Here is a 20,543-nt window from a genome sequence, read left to right as displayed (position 1 = left end):
ACTGTTTTCTTTTTCTGACACTCCAGCCATTTCCTACTGAGGTAGGGTGACCCAACACAGGAGAAAAAACTTTGTGTCACTCGTTCAATCACTGTCTTGCTTGGAGGGGTGCCAACATCACAGTTCAGGTGACTCTCCAAACTGGAACATCCTCACCCCTCCTTCAGAATGCAAGCACTGTACTTCCCACCTCCAGGACTCTAGTCTGCCTAACCAGTTTCTGGAATTCCTTCACAGATGTTACCTTACTCACACTCCAGCAGCATGGCAAATCATAAAAACCACTCATCTCCACTCTTATCTAACATGTTTATCTAACACGTCGGAGGTCCAGCTCCCAAGTACTCAGACCCACCTTTACTCCTGCCCTCTAACCTTTCCTTGGATGACTTCTACTTCCCTCCATCCCAAGTTTATATGTCCTTTTAGTCGTCCTATTTTTCATCATCCTCTCTAAATGTCCGAATCACCTAAACAACTCCTCTTTTGGGAACTCCACACCTAATCTCCAAACTCCAAATTTTGTGCATAATATTCACACCACACATTGTCTTCAAACACAGCATATGTATTGCCTCCAGCCTCCTCCTTGCTGCAACATTCAAAATCCATATTTCATACCCATACAACAGTGTTGGTTCCATTACAGGGTCAGAGGACACTCGCTCAACTACCTAAAATCTTATCTTAGTGGTAGACACCAGTATGTGTACACAGATGGCATGACCTCCAATACTCAGCCCATAGTTGTTGGAGTGCCACAGGAAAGTGTCCTAGGTCCTCTACTCTTTCTGATTTATATCAATGACCTCCCAAATGCATCGTGGCTCCTTAAACCCGTTCTATTCGCAGATGACACCACTTATGCCTTCTCCCACTCAAACCTGGCTATACTTAGTAACACTGTAAACAGCGAGCTACTTAAATTATCAAACTGGATGGCTACCAACAAACTTAACCTCAATATTGACAAAACCTACTTCATGCTTTTTGGAAGCAGAGCATCAAATATCCAGCTAAACATATCGATAAATGGTTCACCCATTACAAGACAGTCTAAGGGCAAATTTTTAGGTCTCCACCTTGACTGTAATCTTAAATTTCAGACCCACATCCAGTACATAACTGAGAAAGTGTCCAAAACAGTAGGTATCCTTTCTAAGATACAATACTATGTACCCTAATGGGCCTTCCTTACCTTATATCACTCTTTAATATACCCTTACCTCACCTATGGTATTTGTGCTTGGGGATCTATCACAGATAATCACCTCAAACCTTTAATAACCCAACAGAAAGCGGGAGTGAGAATGATCACAAATTCCAATGCCAGACAACACACCCCACCTCTCTTCAAAAACATGAACTTACTTAATATCCATAATATACACACTTATTATTGTGCCTACTACATATACAGAACATTAAACTCTAATATCAACCCTCCATTCAAACTTCTAGACAGTTTCAACAGAACACACAGGCATAACACGTGGCACAAAACACTTTTTGACATCCCCTGTGTCCATCTCACACTTTGCAAAAATGCAATGCACATAAAAGGCCCTAAGATCTGGAACTCTCTGCCAGAAGCAGCAAGAGATCCCCTGCCCACAAATCAATTTAGGATCATACTCAAAAATCATCTCATCTCTCAATTCCAAACCTACCTACACCATACTAAACCCCAACCAAATTCAAAGCAGCTCCCCCAAATACTTTATTATCCCTTAACTATTAAGCCATTTTTACAAACTTATGTTTGTATCACTAACTGTACTACCACATATTAATAATAAACTAAATGAGCTTAATTACAAACTTAAAAATGTATGATTGATTGTATCATAAATTATACTACCTCATATTAATAATAAGAGTGAAATATAGAATATTTGTATTCTGCCATTGTAAAAGAACCTAATTTCTTAATTAAAAATGTAAGATTGTCATAAATTGTACTACCTCATATTAACAATAGAGTGGAGACTGACTGTATAAAAAATCAAAATGGAATTTATTTGTAAAGCCTCAAAACATAACTAATGAACAGAGGAAATGTTAGTTTAGTGCCAGGAATATTTTGAACTTTGTGTTAAATTGGCCAAATTAACAATTTCCGATCACTTTATTTTGTAGTTGAAACAGTTGACTTGTTTCCCTAAGAATTTGGTTGATTGGAATAATGTAATTGGCCGGGAGTCAAAGTCGGCAAAATCGCCGATTCGTTATCGCTGACACATCAAAATTCGCGAGAGCATAATTTCGATACCAAATTTTTTTTTGTTTTATTACACTCCAGAATAAGTATGTTCACACTGGTGCGTGACTCCAGATTTGGGCCTTGGACCCTGAAAGGGTTAATAATAAGAGTGAAATATAGAATATTTGTATTCTGCCATTGTAAAAGAACCTAATTTCTTAATTAAAAATGTAAGATTGTCATAAATTGTACTACCTCATATTAACAATAGAGTGGAGACTGACTACAGTGGACCCCCGGTTAACGATATTTTTTCACTCCAGAAGTATGTTCAGGTGCCAGTACTGACCGAATTTGTTCCCTAAGAAATATTGTGAAGTAGATTAGTCCATTTCAGACCCCCAAACATACACGTACAAACGCACTTACATAAATACACTTACATAATTGGTCACATTCGGAGGTAATCGTTATGCGGGGGTCCACTGTATTCTACCACTTTTCACCTGTGTAAGTACCATTAGGGTAAGTCTGCCTGAAATGCCTAGGCATAATAGTGACTTTCTTTGCTCCATTCATACTATATGTAAACACACATTGTAACTTTAACAAAGAAATAAATGTTTTATTTTATTTTATTTTATTTTATTTTATTTTATTTTATTTTACTATACTCTGATACAGTCCCCTTTTTGTTTCATGGCTAAAATTTTGTCTCTGCAGATGCTTCATTGCACCACCCACCTTTTTTCCCCGTCAGTTTTGTGGCTCACCTCATCTCTCATAGAACCATCTGCATAATATTGTACCTTATTTGTTGCCTTATGTGCTAACTAACAATTTTCATAATGAGTTTTAAAATTTGTTGTGGAAACTGTTTTGCATTGTGCCATTACCTGCAATGTTTGTGATTCCATGTGTTACCTGTAAGTTACTTGATGACTCCAGGAACTATTGCCTTTGTCGTCGAGTCATAGACGAGTCCTCACTTTTGATAGATTGTTCAGTGATTCTGTTGGTGCTAGCTGCATGTAATGTAATGTAAGCACCATAGCTTGGTTGATCAAGAAACTGTTAAGATACCTCTTGAATACAGTTAAATTTATTGGTACTTCATATTATGTTTGATAACAGGTTGTTGAAAAATCTTGGACACACTGTACCTGTCTGTGGTTTAATAAATATAATTGTTCATATTTTATAATTCGTTAGGCAGTATTCAGAATGACTTTTGGACTCTTCACTCCTGCCTTTCTACATTTTTATTAATGAAAATTCTAGTAATTCGGTCTTGTTGAAGGCTAATGATAACATTGTTAGCGACTTAAACTTTGAAAGTATTATCTGGAATACCACCTTTCTAGATGGGAAAAGTTGAAATGACCAAAATAGTTTTAATTTAGAATTTTTTATTAGTATTAAATGGTATTGCCAACTCTGAAAACTTTAGTCTTCATTCCACTTTTCAGTTGACTTTGTTTAGCACAAATTTTTTTACATATAAATCCTTGACACAATTTCAGTATAGACAGAAATCTTAAAACTTATTTCAATTTTATTTGCTTTTTAGGAAATTTGCTCAGTGATATAAAATGATATATGTTGTGAGATACTACTGTACAATTCAAATTAGGTCATTATGTAGAACCTAAGAAAGAGGGTAAATAAGTGTGCAGGATGTGATATAGGGTGTAATTACAGAAGTTGGATAGACTGTATGTTAGTAGCCAAAAGGTTGATGGGTAGACTCCTCAATATGCATGTTTTTAAAGAAACAACATATAAAGCAGATCATTATTTAGTGGTAGCTATGTACAGTGAGAGTAAGAGGTAGTTGGGATATGAGGCAAATCTCATTATTAGGTAAGAGGGAGGTGAAAATGAATAAATTAGAAGAGATAAGCCAAGATATAAGGAACTGTTGGGGTGGTTCAGGCATTTAAATATGGAGCAAAATAGGATGATTAAGGAGGGTATATAAATCAGGGGTGGGGAAAGGAGGGGTAGGGGTTGTCCTAGAATATGTTGGAGGAAGAGGGGTAAAGGGGGCTTGGAAGTGCTGATGTCTTGAGCATCCATCAGGCTTCTGTGCCTGTTAGATTAGGATGTGTGGAGGCAAGTGGTTTTTGTGGGCTGATGTGCTGTTGAAGTGTGAACAAGGTAACATTAATGAGAGAGTTCAAGGAAAACAAATTAGCTGGATTTAGTCCTGGAGGTGGGAGTTACATTGCCTGCACTCTAAAGGAGGAGTGGGAATGTTGCAGTTCAGGGGCCTTTTGAACTGTGATGTCAGCATGCTTCTGGCAAGGCATGATTTAACCCGTAAATGATCCAAACGTATATATACGTTCACTACCGTACTGCCCCAACTTTTTTGAGAAAAAATACATTGTTGTTTTTTAATAGGAAAAAAAGAGCATATGGTACCCAGGCATCCCCAATTATTTTAATATGTTGCACAATGAGCGCTCGCACCCATTCTCACATGTCTAGGCGACTCAGGCTTATCGTGGCAATGTTAAATGTAGGACACATAAAACGTATATATACGTTTGGGGCACTAGCAGTAAAAACGTATGTATACGTTTGGACCGTTTACGGGTTAATGAATGATGGTAAAAGTGTTTTCTGTGGGTCACCCTATCTCAGTGGGAGATGGCCAGTTCTTTAAAAAACTCAATGAACAGGTTCCCGAAGACTTGCAGTATAGAGCACATGAATTCTTGAGAGTGCATTTCATCACAAATGCTGAAAAGTGTACAGGAGGGCCCCACTTATACGGCGGGTTAGGTTCCAGGCTACCGCCGTAAAGCGGAAACCGCCGTAAAGTGGAACACCATTTTTTTCCACTTACAAATGCATACAAACACTAGACAACAAGTTTACACTAACATATATTATGTTAGCAATAGAACCAGGCACCAAAAAACAATAAAAAAGTACAATACACACATAGTGCACTCATTACTTACCTTAAAATATTTATAGTTTTAATCTAGGGTGAGACAAGTAGTGTTTATTGTAAGAAATCAAGTGTGGTATGTATGGTAGTCAGCCAGGCTACCATACCAGGCCACCCCACCCACACATACTATTCTATGATATTTAAGCATCCCAGAGCGATATAATGTATATACAGTTCACTCATTACTTACCTTAAAATATAGGGTGAGATGAGTAGTATTTATTGTAAAAAATCAAGTGTGGTATGTATGGTAGTCAGCCAGGCTACCATACCAGAGAGAAAGAATGAGTGCATGAGAGAGGACAGGCGCAGAGTTATGTAAACAAACCAGGCGAAGGTAAGTTTTGTAAACAAACAAAGTGTACACGTCTGGTTTGTGTACAAGTTACATTGTGTACAGGTTGTCTCTACATTGATACGGTAGAATAAATAAAGAAGAACACTCCCATTCTCATATAACATCATTTTGAGAAGAAATGATGCTCTGAGTGAAGGCAATGGAAGTAAGTCACTCTGACTTTTTTGGGTTATCCTAGGTTCTCTACACATATGTTGTTATGTATTTATGTTATGTATCGTGTTTATTATATAATTTTGAAAAAAATATCACGGATGGATTAATGAAAATGTGTATATTAAAGTAATATACAACATTTAATGATACACCGAGCTCAGACAGCGTAAACAAACAAACTGAACAGGTTGTGGACGATCACTCGGTCAGGCGAAATAGACGGTATTAATACGTGTCCAGTTTTAGTTCATTCATGTACATTTGTAAGAGTTTGTGAAACTTTTACCTTATAATATTTTTATTATTATTATAATAATTAAATCACGAAACAAATACTCTTACACTGTGTACAAGTTAGTACAGAATTATAGCTATAAAGTGAAGGCATACGAAAGGAATGTTTTTATACAGTTATCCCTAGTAACAGGTGACGGGCTAGAGAAAACGTAATTCTTCCGACACTTCTACAAACCGTTTGGTAAACATCTCATATATATTTGTATAAATTTTTATACTATGGGTGCATGTATCATGTTTGTGTGTTACATAATGTGTTTCTTATATAATTTTGAAAAAAATATCATAGATTAAGGGAAATGTCTATATTAATGTAATATTCGACATTAATGCGCCCAAGAGATTATTATTATTACTATTATTATTATTATTATTATTATTATTATTATTATTATTATTATTATTATTATTATTATTATTATTGCATCAAGAGTAGAGAGACTCTTAGTGATTTTAATGTGTACCTACATGCCAGCACAGTGTGTAAGTTTATTTAGGTACAGGTGTACACAAGTTTAATTATCAAGTACAATACATATAAAATATACAATAACTTTAAAACACTTGAAATTTTGGAAAGTTTCCAGACATAATAAGGAGATGTGCTCAGGGAGAATGTAAACAAACTCGGTGGGCCGCTGTGACCGTATTAGAAAGACAGGTGGGGGGAGCCGTATAGCGAGTTTTGGTCATAATTTGAAATGTCCGTATTAGCGGAATGCCATAAAGCGAAACGCCATAAAGCGGGGCCCTGCTGTACTGTATTTATAGATGATGCATTATAAAGTCTATTGAGACAACTGATTTTTCTCAATGTATTTCCTTCAATGTGTTTTCGTTCTCTTATCTCATATGAAAGACTTGAATTTATGAACAAATGACACATCCCACAAACCTTTATTTAATTTTTAAGGTGGTTATGGAAAATATTATTTTTATAAAAAATTACTAAATTTTCTAACTTCTACTGACTGCAGCCCTCTTACAAGACATGGAAGGCCTTCGTGGACAACTGGATGGAGAACTCGACTCTATATCACTAAAACGTATAATGGTTCAGATTCAGGATAAGCTCATTTCAACACAAGAAATTGGAGATGATAAATTACAAATTGTCCAGCATATTCTTGACATAATTGAAAACAGACAAAGACAGCTTGAATTAGATTGCAAAAACTTGGGTAAGATTACTAATTAAGTGTTTTACTCTCTGTTATCATTGTTATTTTTCATTCTGTCTCATGAACACAGAAGTCGGTAGTTAAATCACACAAACTTATACTTGCATTCGGTACATAGTATACATATCTTTACTGCATGCCTTCAAAGTTCTTATTTTTGTAATGCACCAGGCCATAGGAGCCATAATCACTGAAATTACTAACAGATAAGGTATATTTTCAAGCTTTATGCCAAGGGGGGGGGAACTTGACTCAGACTAACAAAATCAGTTTTGAGGTGCAGCTTTAAAAAAAAAAATTTTCTTCTTGTTAATTTTTTTTTTTGGAGGGATGAAGGTCAGGGGAATTTATTTCCCCATAAGGTTAATAAAATAAATAAAACCTGGTGGCTTGGTGGCTAAAGCTCCCGCTTCACACATGGAGGGCCCGGGTTCGATTCCCGGCGGGTGGAAACATTTCGACACGTTTCCTTACACCTGTTGTCCTGTTCACCTAGCAGCAAATAGGTACCTGGGTATTAGTCGACTGGTGTGGGTCGCATCCTGGGGGACAAGATTAAGGACCCCAATGGAAATAAGTTAGACAGTCCTCGATGACGCACTGACTTTCTTGGGTTATCCTGGGTGGCTAACCCTCCGGAGTTAAAAATCCGAACGAAATCTTGTCTTATCTTATCTTATCTGTCTAATTCACAGTAGATTACGGAACATAGCACTATGTATTAACAATCTCTTCTATAGTTTATCAGGTTTTATGCATAGTTTTGCTCCATTTCACTTGGCATGGCACAAGGTTCTTTATTAGAAATACTAAAAGATATTTTGAAAAAGAGGTTGCTTATTTAGGAGTGTGTGAGTTTTTGGGAATGTAGGTTTTAGCACTGATGTGTTTTCAGAAAAACTGTAGAAAAATAGCTCTTCCTATACAATTCATCAGTGGTTTGCTAAAGTCAGTAATCCACTTTTAATATTCTTATCTAGTTAAATACTGGAGAATATTTCTGTTTTTTGAAGTACAGTACATGTATCTGTAAATTCAGACTAACATTATATACCTGCTGGAAAATTTCTCTTCAATATTAATTTTTTTTTATAGACTTTGGACAAGAACCAGAAAAGCCTGAAGCTTCAAAAGATAATCAACCAGAGAGAGCCAGCAAGAGGGCACGGCGGACCAGAAATGATCATGCTTCAAATCATAATGAAAATTCAAATGATATGCCTACAACACCTCATATAGAAAAAATAATAACAAATAAGGTGAGCTTTAGTGTTCAGAATCTTTCAGATATGTGGTGTCTACATACGATTTTGTACTAAGTTTGTGCAGAACATGTGGAGAAACTTGTGTTACGTTCTCTTGGCTTCCAAAAAATGCCATGTTTCGTAATTTGTCAAAAATAATAGGGTTTCACTGATTAAATCTTGTGGAACCAGTTTGTGTATGGACTTTGTCTAGGGGAAAACTCCAATGGCAACAAGGGTTTATTGTGGCAAATATAGCCTTCTTCACCTAAGAGGCTTTTTTTTTTTAACCCTTTCAGGGTCCGTCCCGTAGATCTACGGCTTTACGTTCAGGGTCCAAACCGTAGATCTACGCCATGAGCTCAGCTCACTCTGATAAACTGTGAGTGGTACATTTGGGCCTAGATATGAGAGAATACATCTATGTGGTATGTGTGCACCACATAAAACAGATCCTGCAGCACACTGTGTATAATGAGAGAAAAAAAAGAAATCATGATTTTTCGATTAAAACAGCAACTTTGCAGTATTTTTTCGTATGTTTTTTATAGTTGTATTTGCGATTTCTTGGTCTCATTTGATAGAATGGAAGACATATTACAGAAATAGAGATGATTTTGATTGGTTTTAGCACTAGAAATGGCTTGAAACTGAGCTCAAAGTAGCAGAAATGTTAAATTTTTGCCGATATTCAAGAGTAAACAAACGACCTCACACGTCTAATACACATCAGCTGGTGGGTCTAATATACATTCACAAATATGGTGATGATATTTATACAATTATTACAGTATTGCATAACAGCAAATCTTCTATTTTTTGGTGTGAATAAAAATTCATTATGTGAATAAAAAATCAAAATGGAATTTATTTGTAAAGCCTCAAAACATAACTAATGAACAGAGGAAATGTTAGTTTAGTGCCAGGAATGCCTACATTGTTCATTCTGGACCCTATTTTGAAATTGGAATATTTTGAACTTTGTGTTAAATTGGCCAAATTAACAATTTCCGATCACTTTATTTTGTAGTTGAAACAGTTGACTTGGCGATTTCTTGTGCTCAATCGATAGAATAGAAGTAATACTAGTGAAATAGCTAAGAATTTGGTTGACTGGAATAATGTAATTGGCCTAAAATGGGAGTCAAAGTCGGCAAAATCGCCGATTCGTAAATATCGCTGACACATCAAAATTCGCGAGAGCATAATTTCGTCAATTTTCCACCAAATTTCGTACTTTTTGTTTTATTACCTTCACAAAAAGATTCTCTACGATTTCATAAGAAAAAATAACAAATGTTTTTTTTGAAAATTCTTGGACACTGGTGCGTGACTCCAGATTTGGGCCTTGGACCCTGAAAGGGTTAACCTTCTTACTTTCTTTAGGATGACCAAAACTCACAAGTAAAATCCTTGTCTTTAATAATAATAAAACTTATATTGGATCTTCATATCTCTATGAACCATAATCTTAACCCTTTCAGGGTCCGTCCCGTAGATCTACGGCTTTACGTTCAGGGTCCAAACCGTAGATCTACGCCATGAGCTCAGCTCACTCTGATAAACTGTGAGTGGTACATTTGGGCCTAGATATGAGAGAATACATCTATGTGGTATGTGTGCACCACATAAAACAGATCCTGCAGCACACTGTGTATAATGAGAGAAAAAAACTTAAATCATGATTTTTCGATTAAAACAGCAACTTTGCAGTGTTTTTTCGTATGTTTTTTATAGTTGTATTTGCGATTTCTTGGTCTCATTTGATAGAATGGAAGACATATTACAGAAATAGAGATGATTTTGATTGGTTTTAGCACTGGAAATGGCTTGAAACTGAGCTCAAAGTAGCGGAAATGTTAAATTTTTGCCGATATTCAAGAGTAAACAAACAACCTCACACGTCTAATACACATCAGCTGGTGGGTCTAATATACATTCACAAATATGGTAATGATATTTATACAATTATTACAGTATTGCATAACAGTAAATCTTCTATTTTTTGGTGTGAATAAAAATTCATTATGTGAATAAAAAATCAAAATGGAATTTATTTGTAAAGCCTCAAAACATAACTAATGAACAGAGGAAATGTTAGTTTAGTGCCAGGAATGCCTACATTGTTTATTCTGGACCCTATTTTGAAATTGGAATATTTTGAACTTTGTGTTAAATTGGCCAAATTAACAATTTCCGATCACTTTATTTTGTAGTTGAAACAGTTGACTTGGCGATTTCTTGTGCTCAATCGATAGAATAGAAGTAATACTAGTGAAATAGCTAAGAATTTGGTTGATTGGAATAATGTAATTGGCCTAAAATGGGAGTCAAAGTCGGCAAAATCGCCGATTCGTAAATGTCGCTGACACATCAAAATTCGCGAGAGCATAATTTCGTCAATTTTCCACCAAATTTCGTACTTTTTGTTTTATTACCTTCACAAAAAGATTCTCTATGATTTCATAAGAAAAAATAACAAATTTTTTTTTTTGAAAATTCTTGGACACTGGTGCGTGACTCCAGATTTGGGCCTTGGACCCTGAAAGGGTTAATAAAGAGCATGAAATTATACTTCTCTTTTCCTTTACACATAAAGGGTAGAATTATATATACAGCTATTGTTAGTAGAGTTAGGCAATCAGTATAAGACATGAAATAACTGATACGTTGCTAACATAACTCATATCAGTGTCTTCAAAGAGACATTAAATTCAGATTATCCACACAGGAAGTTTCATTAATATTCCTGTGCAAGGGATTGGAATATGAAAAGAGAATTCTAGAAAACAGAAATCAGACTCAGCATGAGAGTACAAGGCAGAGTACTACTTGGGAGTGAGTGGGTGAACCTACTGCATGTGTCAGCGACCAGTAACTTTCATGTCAGGTTCGTCACTTAAAAAAAGCTTTGAATCCAGCCAGCAGCATAACTAGTGGCCGGTCTTTTAACTAGTGATTCCACTTTTCCTATTTCTATACATACATTTATATAGATATTAATACTAATATAATAAAAATAAAGAGCAATATCCAAGTATCGTGATACATGTCGCATCAGATAATAATATAAAGTCGGAAATCTTTATTTAGCTACTAGTGAAGACGTCCACTACACAATAATAAGTGAAACCACGTAACTGGATTATTTCTCAAATATAAAATGTCGTGCATAAATCGCAACACCTTCCCTCTCGTGACCAAGGGTCGCACCAGTAGTAGTGACAATGTCTTACTCAATATCCCAGTATTCATCATGTATCTCTCTCACATTAATAGGAGATACTCTAAATTAATATATAGCCTAAGACAAAGTTCTGTGTCTCCATTTTTTGAAACTATTTCTTCTCCATATGAGGGCATCGTAGCTTAACAGAGCGGGGATTCCATATAACTTCAAGTTAATGTTGGAGATGGAACAGGCACCACCGATACAGCAGCCGGGCACAACTTGTTCTCGTACGTGCAGAATACTGGAAGACACAGGTAGTCACAATCCCATCCATCTAGAAGCTGGAGTGGCTTCAAGGTGTATATAGCTGAAGATGAGTGGTCATGACACTAACACCTTAGCTCAACACTCTGCCTCATCAAAGTCTAGCTATAACCTCATGACTGTTGAATAGTATTAGATGTGAGATAATATATAGCTAAATAAATGAGCTGATAATAAAAGTTGCACTACAGAACTCTAAGAAACAAGTACTTGGGTAACTTTACTTCTAAATTCTCAGTTATAGTCAAGGATGCGAGAAAAAGTGTCAGCTTATATGATTTAAGTTGATGGCATAAACAGAAAAATGATAGGGAAGGGGGTCAACTGACCACTCAGGTCGGGTGCATGTCAACTCCTCCTTCAACAAAGTCAATAAGAAATGCAATCATCAGCAGACAGCTCTTGGACCTTGACTTCATGAGGGAATGTTAGCTGTCAGACTACACAACCTATTACTAGGGAGGTTCTCTGGTACACCAGGACCTGACTGTGTACCAGGTGAAAAAAAAATCAGAATTTCTGAGTGAAGACTGGAAATTTCAACTTAAGAGTTCACTGTCCTCTCCGACCTCCACCAGCTCTACAAGAAGGACCAGGATGCCTTCTGCTACTTATGAACAGGTTAAGAACAACTATCTGGAAGACGAGAGTCAAGACAATGAAGGAATCGACCAGGATATTACCATTTAGCTCACTTGTATAGAAATCAAGTGACTGCTTAAGGACGTGTCTAGCAGCACCCTGGAGAAGTCCAACTTTGAGTACCTGGAGAAGGAAGTCGGCTTCCACAAGTTCCTGCCATTTTCGGTGTTCAACTCCATGAAGACCAAAATCTTGTGTCAGGGTCTGCAGACACACATCAAGAAGTACGGTTAACAGTCTTTCCGCGGTGTGCTCAGGTCTGGCTGGTCAATACCTGTGACCCTGATGGTGGGACCATCTGTGGGCATCTCTTATGTGGCTTACTCAGCCAGTAAGGCTCAACACACAACAAATTTTGAACAAGTGCTGAATGTTAGAACACTGACCACTGACTGTTGTTTACCAAAAGGCTCGTCCAGTCGAAGGTAGCAGGAATGGCAGAAGCCTTGAGCATGACCTGTCCCAGCATCACCAATGCTGAGAGTTTTGCTGACTCTATTGACGGATAATGTCGCCTAGTCAACAACACCAGTACTTCCCTCTGGAACACTGAAGAAGTGAACGGGTCTGGCAGCGGGAGCTCACGACACGGCTCTGAGACCAGGAGAGAAGTCAAGAGAGGCGGTGGCGCCTCTGCAACAAAGACTGCCTCAACCTGGCCTCTAATTGTGCTCTACACCTAGCTCTCCACAGCTCTCCCCTACTTGGAAAGCCAAAAATTTGTTCACAGAGACATATTGCCAAGAATGTGTTGGTGTATCCTCACAACTGCATCAAACTGGGCTACTTTGGTTTATCATGGTGGGTTGAGGAACTCAGTCCAGCAAGGGTAATCAAGTAGAAGGCATCGGAAAGTATGTTGAAGATTACCAGTGCTAGTGATGTCTGGAAGTGTATGCAAGCTCCTGCTCAGGGATTAGCTTGTAAGACAGAGGCTAGTGTGTCAGGAAGTGAATGCAGTAAATACTAATGCTGGGAGTGAAATCTTTCCCAGGTGTCAAGAGCAACGACGTCTTAAAGAGAATACGGAGAGCTTCTGGCTCTCCCTCTGAAGTGTCCATCACGTCTCTACTCTCATGTCCCTCTACTGGACGTGTGTACCTTCAAAATGATCTTTATTCCAGGTGATGAAGGAAGTTCTAAGCAAGATACTTAGAAGAAAAAATGCAGCAGCACGAGACAATGCGGCAAGAAAACCGTCATGCTCAAGCCTATAGCTGGGAGTGTCGGCCATTTAGGTTCAGTTTTTCTGTCTCATCCTTGTCCGTTATCTACTTTCCCTTAACTGGGAATTGAGTTCTTCCAGTGTGTCTTCATTTGTCTGTTCTTTGTCGTTGTTGTCAAACATTTCATTCACATCTTTTGCCAGCATGTCTTGAAAGTCATATTCTGGCACTTTCCTTGCCTGATTCCCAGTTTTCTGGACCTGACTCTTTAGAGGGAAAACTTGTGAAATGATTCACCACATTAAGCCATAATTTTCCCCAGCCTGCATTTATAGTTGATCGAAACTTTTCATCCCATTGAACTTCAATGTTGGTTATTGCATTTGCAATGTTGAATTTACGCCAGAATTCTGGTACTCCAGTCTTGTAATTTTTTCTCCATTGCTGCGACGAGTTTCTGCATGACATTGCTTTTAGAGTGGCACTTAAATGTCTTAATCACTCCTCGATCCAGGTAAAAACACAATCTTCACACTTGGGTCCAGAGACTGCCAGAATTGAGGATGGCTCTGGGAATTATCAAGATCGAGGAGTACCTTGAATGAAAGCCTCTTTTGGAACAGGTACATCTTGACTGAAGGAATAAAATCATGCTTGACACAATCAACAAACAGCTTTGTTAGACCACCAAATAACAGGTAAGGTGGTTTTGTCCTTACTCTTCAGAGCCCGGGATTCTGTGAGCGATAAATAAGCATAGTTGTGTACCTGAAATTTACTGCTGCATCAGTGCATAGTTGCAAGCTGAAATGATACTTTGCTGCCATGAGTATGGTGGAAATTGTAGACAGCATTTTCCTATTTAATCCTGTCTCGTCAGCATTATAAACTTGCTCGGGCTTATAGCCATCCTCAGAAATAATTTCCTCCAGCTCAGCAGGGAAATTTCCCTTGGCTCTGCAGTCAACAGACACTTTCTCCACTAAATTTTATATTATATAATGCTGCCAAATGAATATTTTAAGTTATTTGAATCAACCGGAACTAAAAGAACACTCTCAATCGGGCTTTCCTTCCTTCTCTCTCACAGTTTTATAGTAAGATGGAGTTTCTCCCTCTTTATGAGGGCATTAAGTGGGGCACCTCTTTTTAATTTTCTGCTCAGTCCACACAGTAACTTTTATTTAACTATACATGTATTGACTTGTTTGTCATTCTTTTCAGGTCACAATCTAAGTTACTCGTTGTACAAGAGCTTATTGCTTTGTTCTTTCTAATTACACGGGCCATCTGTATCACACGTGCACCACCTATCACATATCTAGGATGTCATTTTCTGAAAACTTTCATAGTTTCATGCTTATTGTTGTTGGCACTTCTGGCATTACTAGTACTTCTCATGGGTACCATGATTAATATCTAGAGACAAGATGGAATGATGAAAAGATCCAAAATTTATTTAATAATATATATGACTTAGTAATGTATTAGACCTGTACACAAGGCACCTGAATTGTGGGTGTTGTTCACACCAAGGGTGACCTGTTTGAGAGTTTTCCTACTCAAGGCTAGGCCTCCCAGTTGATTGCCTGGTCAACCATACTGTTACTGTTGGTGACTCTTTGACCCACATATCCATCACAGCCTGGTTGACCCAGCACACTGCATAGATAATGATTCAGTTTGCATTGTTATCTTTGTTTGATTTGAGGATGAGAAACGGTACAAACATCAGGACTGTACCTTTTTATTTTGGTTAGTCTTAGATTGTACTTTATTTACTACTACTATTTGTAGTACTGTAGTACAGTATTAGCTAGAAAATTATAAATCCTTTGGCCTATTTTTTCTGGTATACCTTATGACCTTATTTTATGTTCTATTACATTGTGATCATATTTTGTCAAATGCCTTGGCAAAATTCATGTTGACCATGTCTGTTATGGGATTCTTCTAAAGTCAGAGAAAATTTTCTCATAATGATCCAGTAGTTGACAAGCATGATGTTCCTGCTCTAAGACCATGTTGACTTAAGTTGTACAGGTCCTGCTTTTCCACAAAATATGTAATTTGACATCTCATCACCCTTTCAAAGATTTTTGTCATGTGTAATGTTAGTACCACTTTCTGGATCATCTATTCTCCTGTTTAGTGGATTGCTGAACATCCATTCACACTGGCCTTTCAAGAATTGGATCAGTTCTTTTTTGTTTTTGGTTTATGAGCCTTGTGTTAATAGTGGACAAATTCTAAAGGTGGTTGAAGAGTAAGACTAGGAGTAACACTAGGAGTCTATATTAACAAAATGTTTTGCCTGTGCTGCAGGCTTCATTTGTTGAATACAGTAATGAATTGCATTCTTGGAGTCATCAGCCTTCGTGGAAAATGAAGTAGACCATGTGCAGAGGTAGTTCGATGTAGTCAGTCAGTTAGCCTTACAAATACAAATCTTTCTTTCTTTCAACACACCGGCCGTATCCCACCAAGGCAGGGTGGCCCAAAAGGAAAAACGAAAAGTTTCTCCTTTTCTTTTTTTTCTTTCAACAAGTCGGCCGTCTCCCACCGAGGCAGGGTGACCCAAAAAAGAAAGAAAATCCCCAAAAAGAAAATACTTTCATCATCATTCAACACTTTCACCACACTCGCACATTATCACTGTTTTTGCAGAGGTGCTCAGAATACAACAGTCTAGAAGCATACACATATAAAGATACACAACATATCCCTCCAAACTGCCAATATCCCAAACCCCTCCTTTAAAGTGCAGGCATTGTACTTCCCATTTCCAGGACTCAAGTCCGACTATATGAAAATAACCGGTTTCCCTGAATCCCTTCACTAAATATTACCCTGCTCACACTCCAACAGATCGTCAGGTCCCAAGTACCATTCGTCTCCATTCACTCCTATCTAACACGCTCACGCACGCTTGCTGGAAGTCCAAGCCCCTTACCCACAAAACCTCCTTTACCCCCTCTCTCCAACCCTTTCGAGGACGACCCCTACCCCGCCTTCCTTCCCCTATAGATTTATATGCTTTCCATGTCATTCTACTTTGATCCATTCTCTCTAAATGACCAAACCACCTCAACAACCCCTCCTCTGCCCTCTGACTAATACTTTTATTAACTCCACACCTTCTCCTAATTTCCACACTCCGAATTTTCTGCATAATATTTACACCACACATTGCCCTTAAACAGGACATCTCCACTGCCTCCAACCATCTCCTCGCTGCTGCATTTACCACCCAAGCTTCACACCCATATAAGAGTGTTGGTACTACTATACTTTCATACATTCCCTTCTTTGCCTCCATAGATAACGTTTTTTGACTCCACATATACCTCAACGCACCACTCACCTTTTTTCCCTCATCAGTTCTATGATTAACCTCATCCTTCATAAATCCATCCGCCGACACGTCAACTCCCAAGTATCTGAAAACATTCACTTCTTCCATACTCCTCCTTCCCAATTTGATATCCAATTTTTCTTTATCTAAATCATTTGACACCCTCATCACCTTACTCTTTTCTATGTTCACTTTCAACTTTCTACCTTTACACACATTCCCAAACTCATCCACTAACCTTTGCAATTTTTCTTTAGAATCTCCCATAAGCACAGTATCATCAGCAAAAAGTAACTGTGTCAATTCCCATTTTGAATTTGATTCCCCATAATTTAATCCCACCCCTCTCCCAAACACCCTAGCATTTACTTCCTTTACAACCCCATCTATAAATATATTAAACAACCATGGTGACATTACACATCCCTGTCTAAGACCTACTTTTACCGGGAAGTAGTCTCCCTCTCTTCTACACACCCTAACCTGAGCCTCACTATCCTCATAAAAACTCTTTACAGCATTTAATAACTTACCACCTATTCCATATACTTGCAACATCTGCCACATTGCTCCTCTATCCACTCTATCATATGCCTTTTCTAAATCCATAAATGCAATAAAAACTTCCCTATCTTTATCTAAATACTGTTCACATATATGCTTCAATGTAAACACCTGATCTACACATCCCCTACCCACTCTAAAACCTCCTTGCTCATCCGCATCGCTCATCCTTTTACATTTCATAATATATACAGGAGAAGGGGTTACTAGCCCCTTGCTCCTGGCATTTTAGTCGCTTCTTACAACACGCATGGCTTATGTAGGAAGAATTCTGTTCCACTTCCCCATGGAGGTAAGAGGAAATAAACAAGAACAAGAACTAGAAAGAAAATAGAAGAAAACCCAGTGGGGTGTGTATATATATGCTTGTACATGTATGTGTAGTGTGACTTACGTGTAAGTAGAAGTAGCAAGACGTACCTGAAATCTTGCATGTGTTTGAGACAGAAAAAAAAAGACACCAGCAATCTTACCATCGTGTAAAACAATTACAGGCTTCCGTTTTACACTCACTTGGCAGGACGGTAGTACCTCCCTGGGCAGTTGCTGTCCACCAACCTACTACCTAGAACAGATACAAATACAAATTTTAATTTCCTTGCAAGATTACAGTGAGATTATGTAATTACAATAATGAGTTGCAGTGCAAAGAGAGCCACTATCATGGCCACTATCATGACTAGTGCAAGCTAATCTGTATTTTAACATAAACCAGAAGCATGTAGCCAGAAAGTAAAGTGTACCAGCTTCTCTCCAGCTGCTACACTACCTTCTCCAGTGTTTCTTTTTCGGGTCACCCTGCCTTGGTAGGAGTCATCCTAGGAAAGTATGGAGGGAGGGGGTAAAAGAAGTTTTCTGTGCAAGGGGCTTGGACATGCAGCAGGCATGTGTAAGCATGTTAGATAGGAGTGAATGGAGACAAATGGTTTTTAGAACCTGACAAGCTGTTGGAGTGTGAGCAGCATCATAATTTGTGAAGGGATGCAGGGAAACCGGTTAGCTGGACTTGAGTCCTGGAGGTGGCAAATACAATCCCTGCACTCTAAAGGAGGGGTTTTGAGATATTGGCTGTTTGGAGTGACATCTAAACTATCATATCTGAGCACCCCTGCAAAGACAGTGATTGTGTGAATGATGGTGAAAGTGTTGCTGGTGAAAGTGTTTCTTTTTGTAAGTATTAATACAATATATTATTTATATTTTTGGGTGTAAATTTTTTAAAAAGATTTTCTAGATATTCTAGGAAGCCTGAATCGTGTCCCATGTCACTAGGATTGCAGTGGCGACATGTCACTACCCTGACTTATAGTCACCTGAACTTGTGTATTTTGAGATATTCTAGGAACCCCTGAATGTCTTCCATCACTAGGACCACAGTGGTGACATTCAGGGATTTCAAGAATGTCTCAAAATACACAGGGTCAGGTGATTGTAGCTATAACACACACAGGTAATGACAACTTTCATACATAGCAACATATATGAGTTGCCAGGATAACCCAAGAAAGTCACTGGGAGTGACTTGTCATCACTGGGGTCCTAGTGATGGTAGACCTTCATGCTTTCTAGAATATCTAGGACTGTGGGGTAATTGCAGCTTAATCAGTGGTCTACTGTGTGTGTGCATGTGTGGGCATGGACACATACATAATGTCTGCACTGTGAAGGAGGGTTGGCAATATTTGCAGTTTGGAGAGGCATCTGAACTGTAGTATTTGCACACCTCTGCCAAGATAGTAATAGAGTGAATGATGGTGAAAGCATTTCGTTTTTGGGTGACCCTACGTCAGTGGGAGATAACCAGTGTGCAAAAAAAAAAAAAAAATACACACATACACACAAAATTTTTATATATTTTTTTCTGGTTCTCATTACAGTAGTTTTGTTTATTCCTTAATATATCCTGTCCTGTGCAATAATTGTCCATTCGGCAGAGCACTTCTTCAAAAACAAAAGAAGCTCTTTTTGTTCCTTGGTTCTTCCTGCCTTTAGAACTTTAGCTTTTTTGGTGTTCCATAATTTGGTTCTTTCTGATGTTGATGTTCTGCCTAATACTATAGTTTCTGACTTCCTCAGTATTATATTTAGTGTACAGTGGAACCTCAGTTGTCGACTGCATTACATGTCAAACAAATAAGTTTTTGAACGAGGAAGTTGAGAAAAAAATGTCCTGGTTTCATACGTTCTCTCAGTTGTCGACCGACAATGTGAGCAGCTCAGATTGACAGTGTGGGTCTGAGTCAGTGTAGCCATTAACTCGTGTGCTGCAAACATCTTTTGAGATTTTGTTGTGCATCTTGTGAACTTTTTTTTTGTTATTTTGCAATTTTGGTGCAATTTTTTTTATTGTGAAATAAGTCATCATGGCTCCAAAGAAGGATAGAGAGATGAAAGCAAAAAGAAAAGTGTTAAAAAGCACTATTGAGTTTAAAAAAGAAGTCATTAGAAAGTATGAAGAAGATAGGATTTGCATGGTTGATAAAGCAAAACCTTTTGGTAAATCAAAGTCTACCATTAACACGATACTGGGCCAAAAGGAAAAAACTAAAGCTTAACCTTTCAAAAGGCGCAAAAAAGATATTAAAAGCAAAGATCACAAATTATTGAGGCTGAAAACTCTTGTTGATTGGATAAACGAAAAACAGTTACATGGTGATAGTGTTTTAGAGGTCATTATTTGTGAAAAAGTGAGGCAGTTGCATGATGACCTCCTGAAAAAAGAAACAGAACAAGTGCTGAAACTCAATTCTTCAAGGGTAATAGGGGTTGCTTTGATAATTTTAAGAAAAGAAGTGGCATTCATAGTGTGGCTAGGCATGGGTAGGCTGCCAGTACTGAAAAAGTGGCTGTTGAAAAGTATGTTATTGAATTTCAAGAGTATGTAGAGGCTGAGGGATTTGTAGATGAGCCTGGTAA

At 37.8% G+C, this 20,543-nt stretch overlaps 1 protein-coding gene and 1 pseudogene across 2 annotated transcripts in view; both read left to right on the top strand.

The window, feature by feature from the left end:
- LOC128696496 (inhibitor of growth protein 2) overlaps positions 1-20,543 on the top strand; it is a 32,824-nt gene that overhangs the window by 3,625 nt on the left and 8,656 nt on the right. For both annotated transcript variants that reach the window (XM_070090326.1, XM_070090327.1), the window contains exons 3-4: positions 6,957-7,160; positions 8,256-8,419. In XM_070090326.1, coding sequence (XP_069946427.1) covers positions 6,957-7,160; positions 8,256-8,419 — 368 coding nt within the window. The remainder of the gene's footprint in view (positions 1-6,956; positions 7,161-8,255; positions 8,420-20,543) is intronic.
- Positions 11,568-13,595, top strand: LOC138853498 (focal adhesion kinase 1-like; annotated as a pseudogene).

The sequence above is a fragment of the Cherax quadricarinatus genome, chromosome 31 (assembly GCF_038502225.1).
Source record: "Cherax quadricarinatus isolate ZL_2023a chromosome 31, ASM3850222v1, whole genome shotgun sequence".
NCBI classification, from domain to species: Eukaryota; Metazoa; Arthropoda; class Malacostraca; order Decapoda; family Parastacidae; genus Cherax; species Cherax quadricarinatus.
This window is presented reverse-complemented; position numbering and strand designations above follow the sequence as displayed.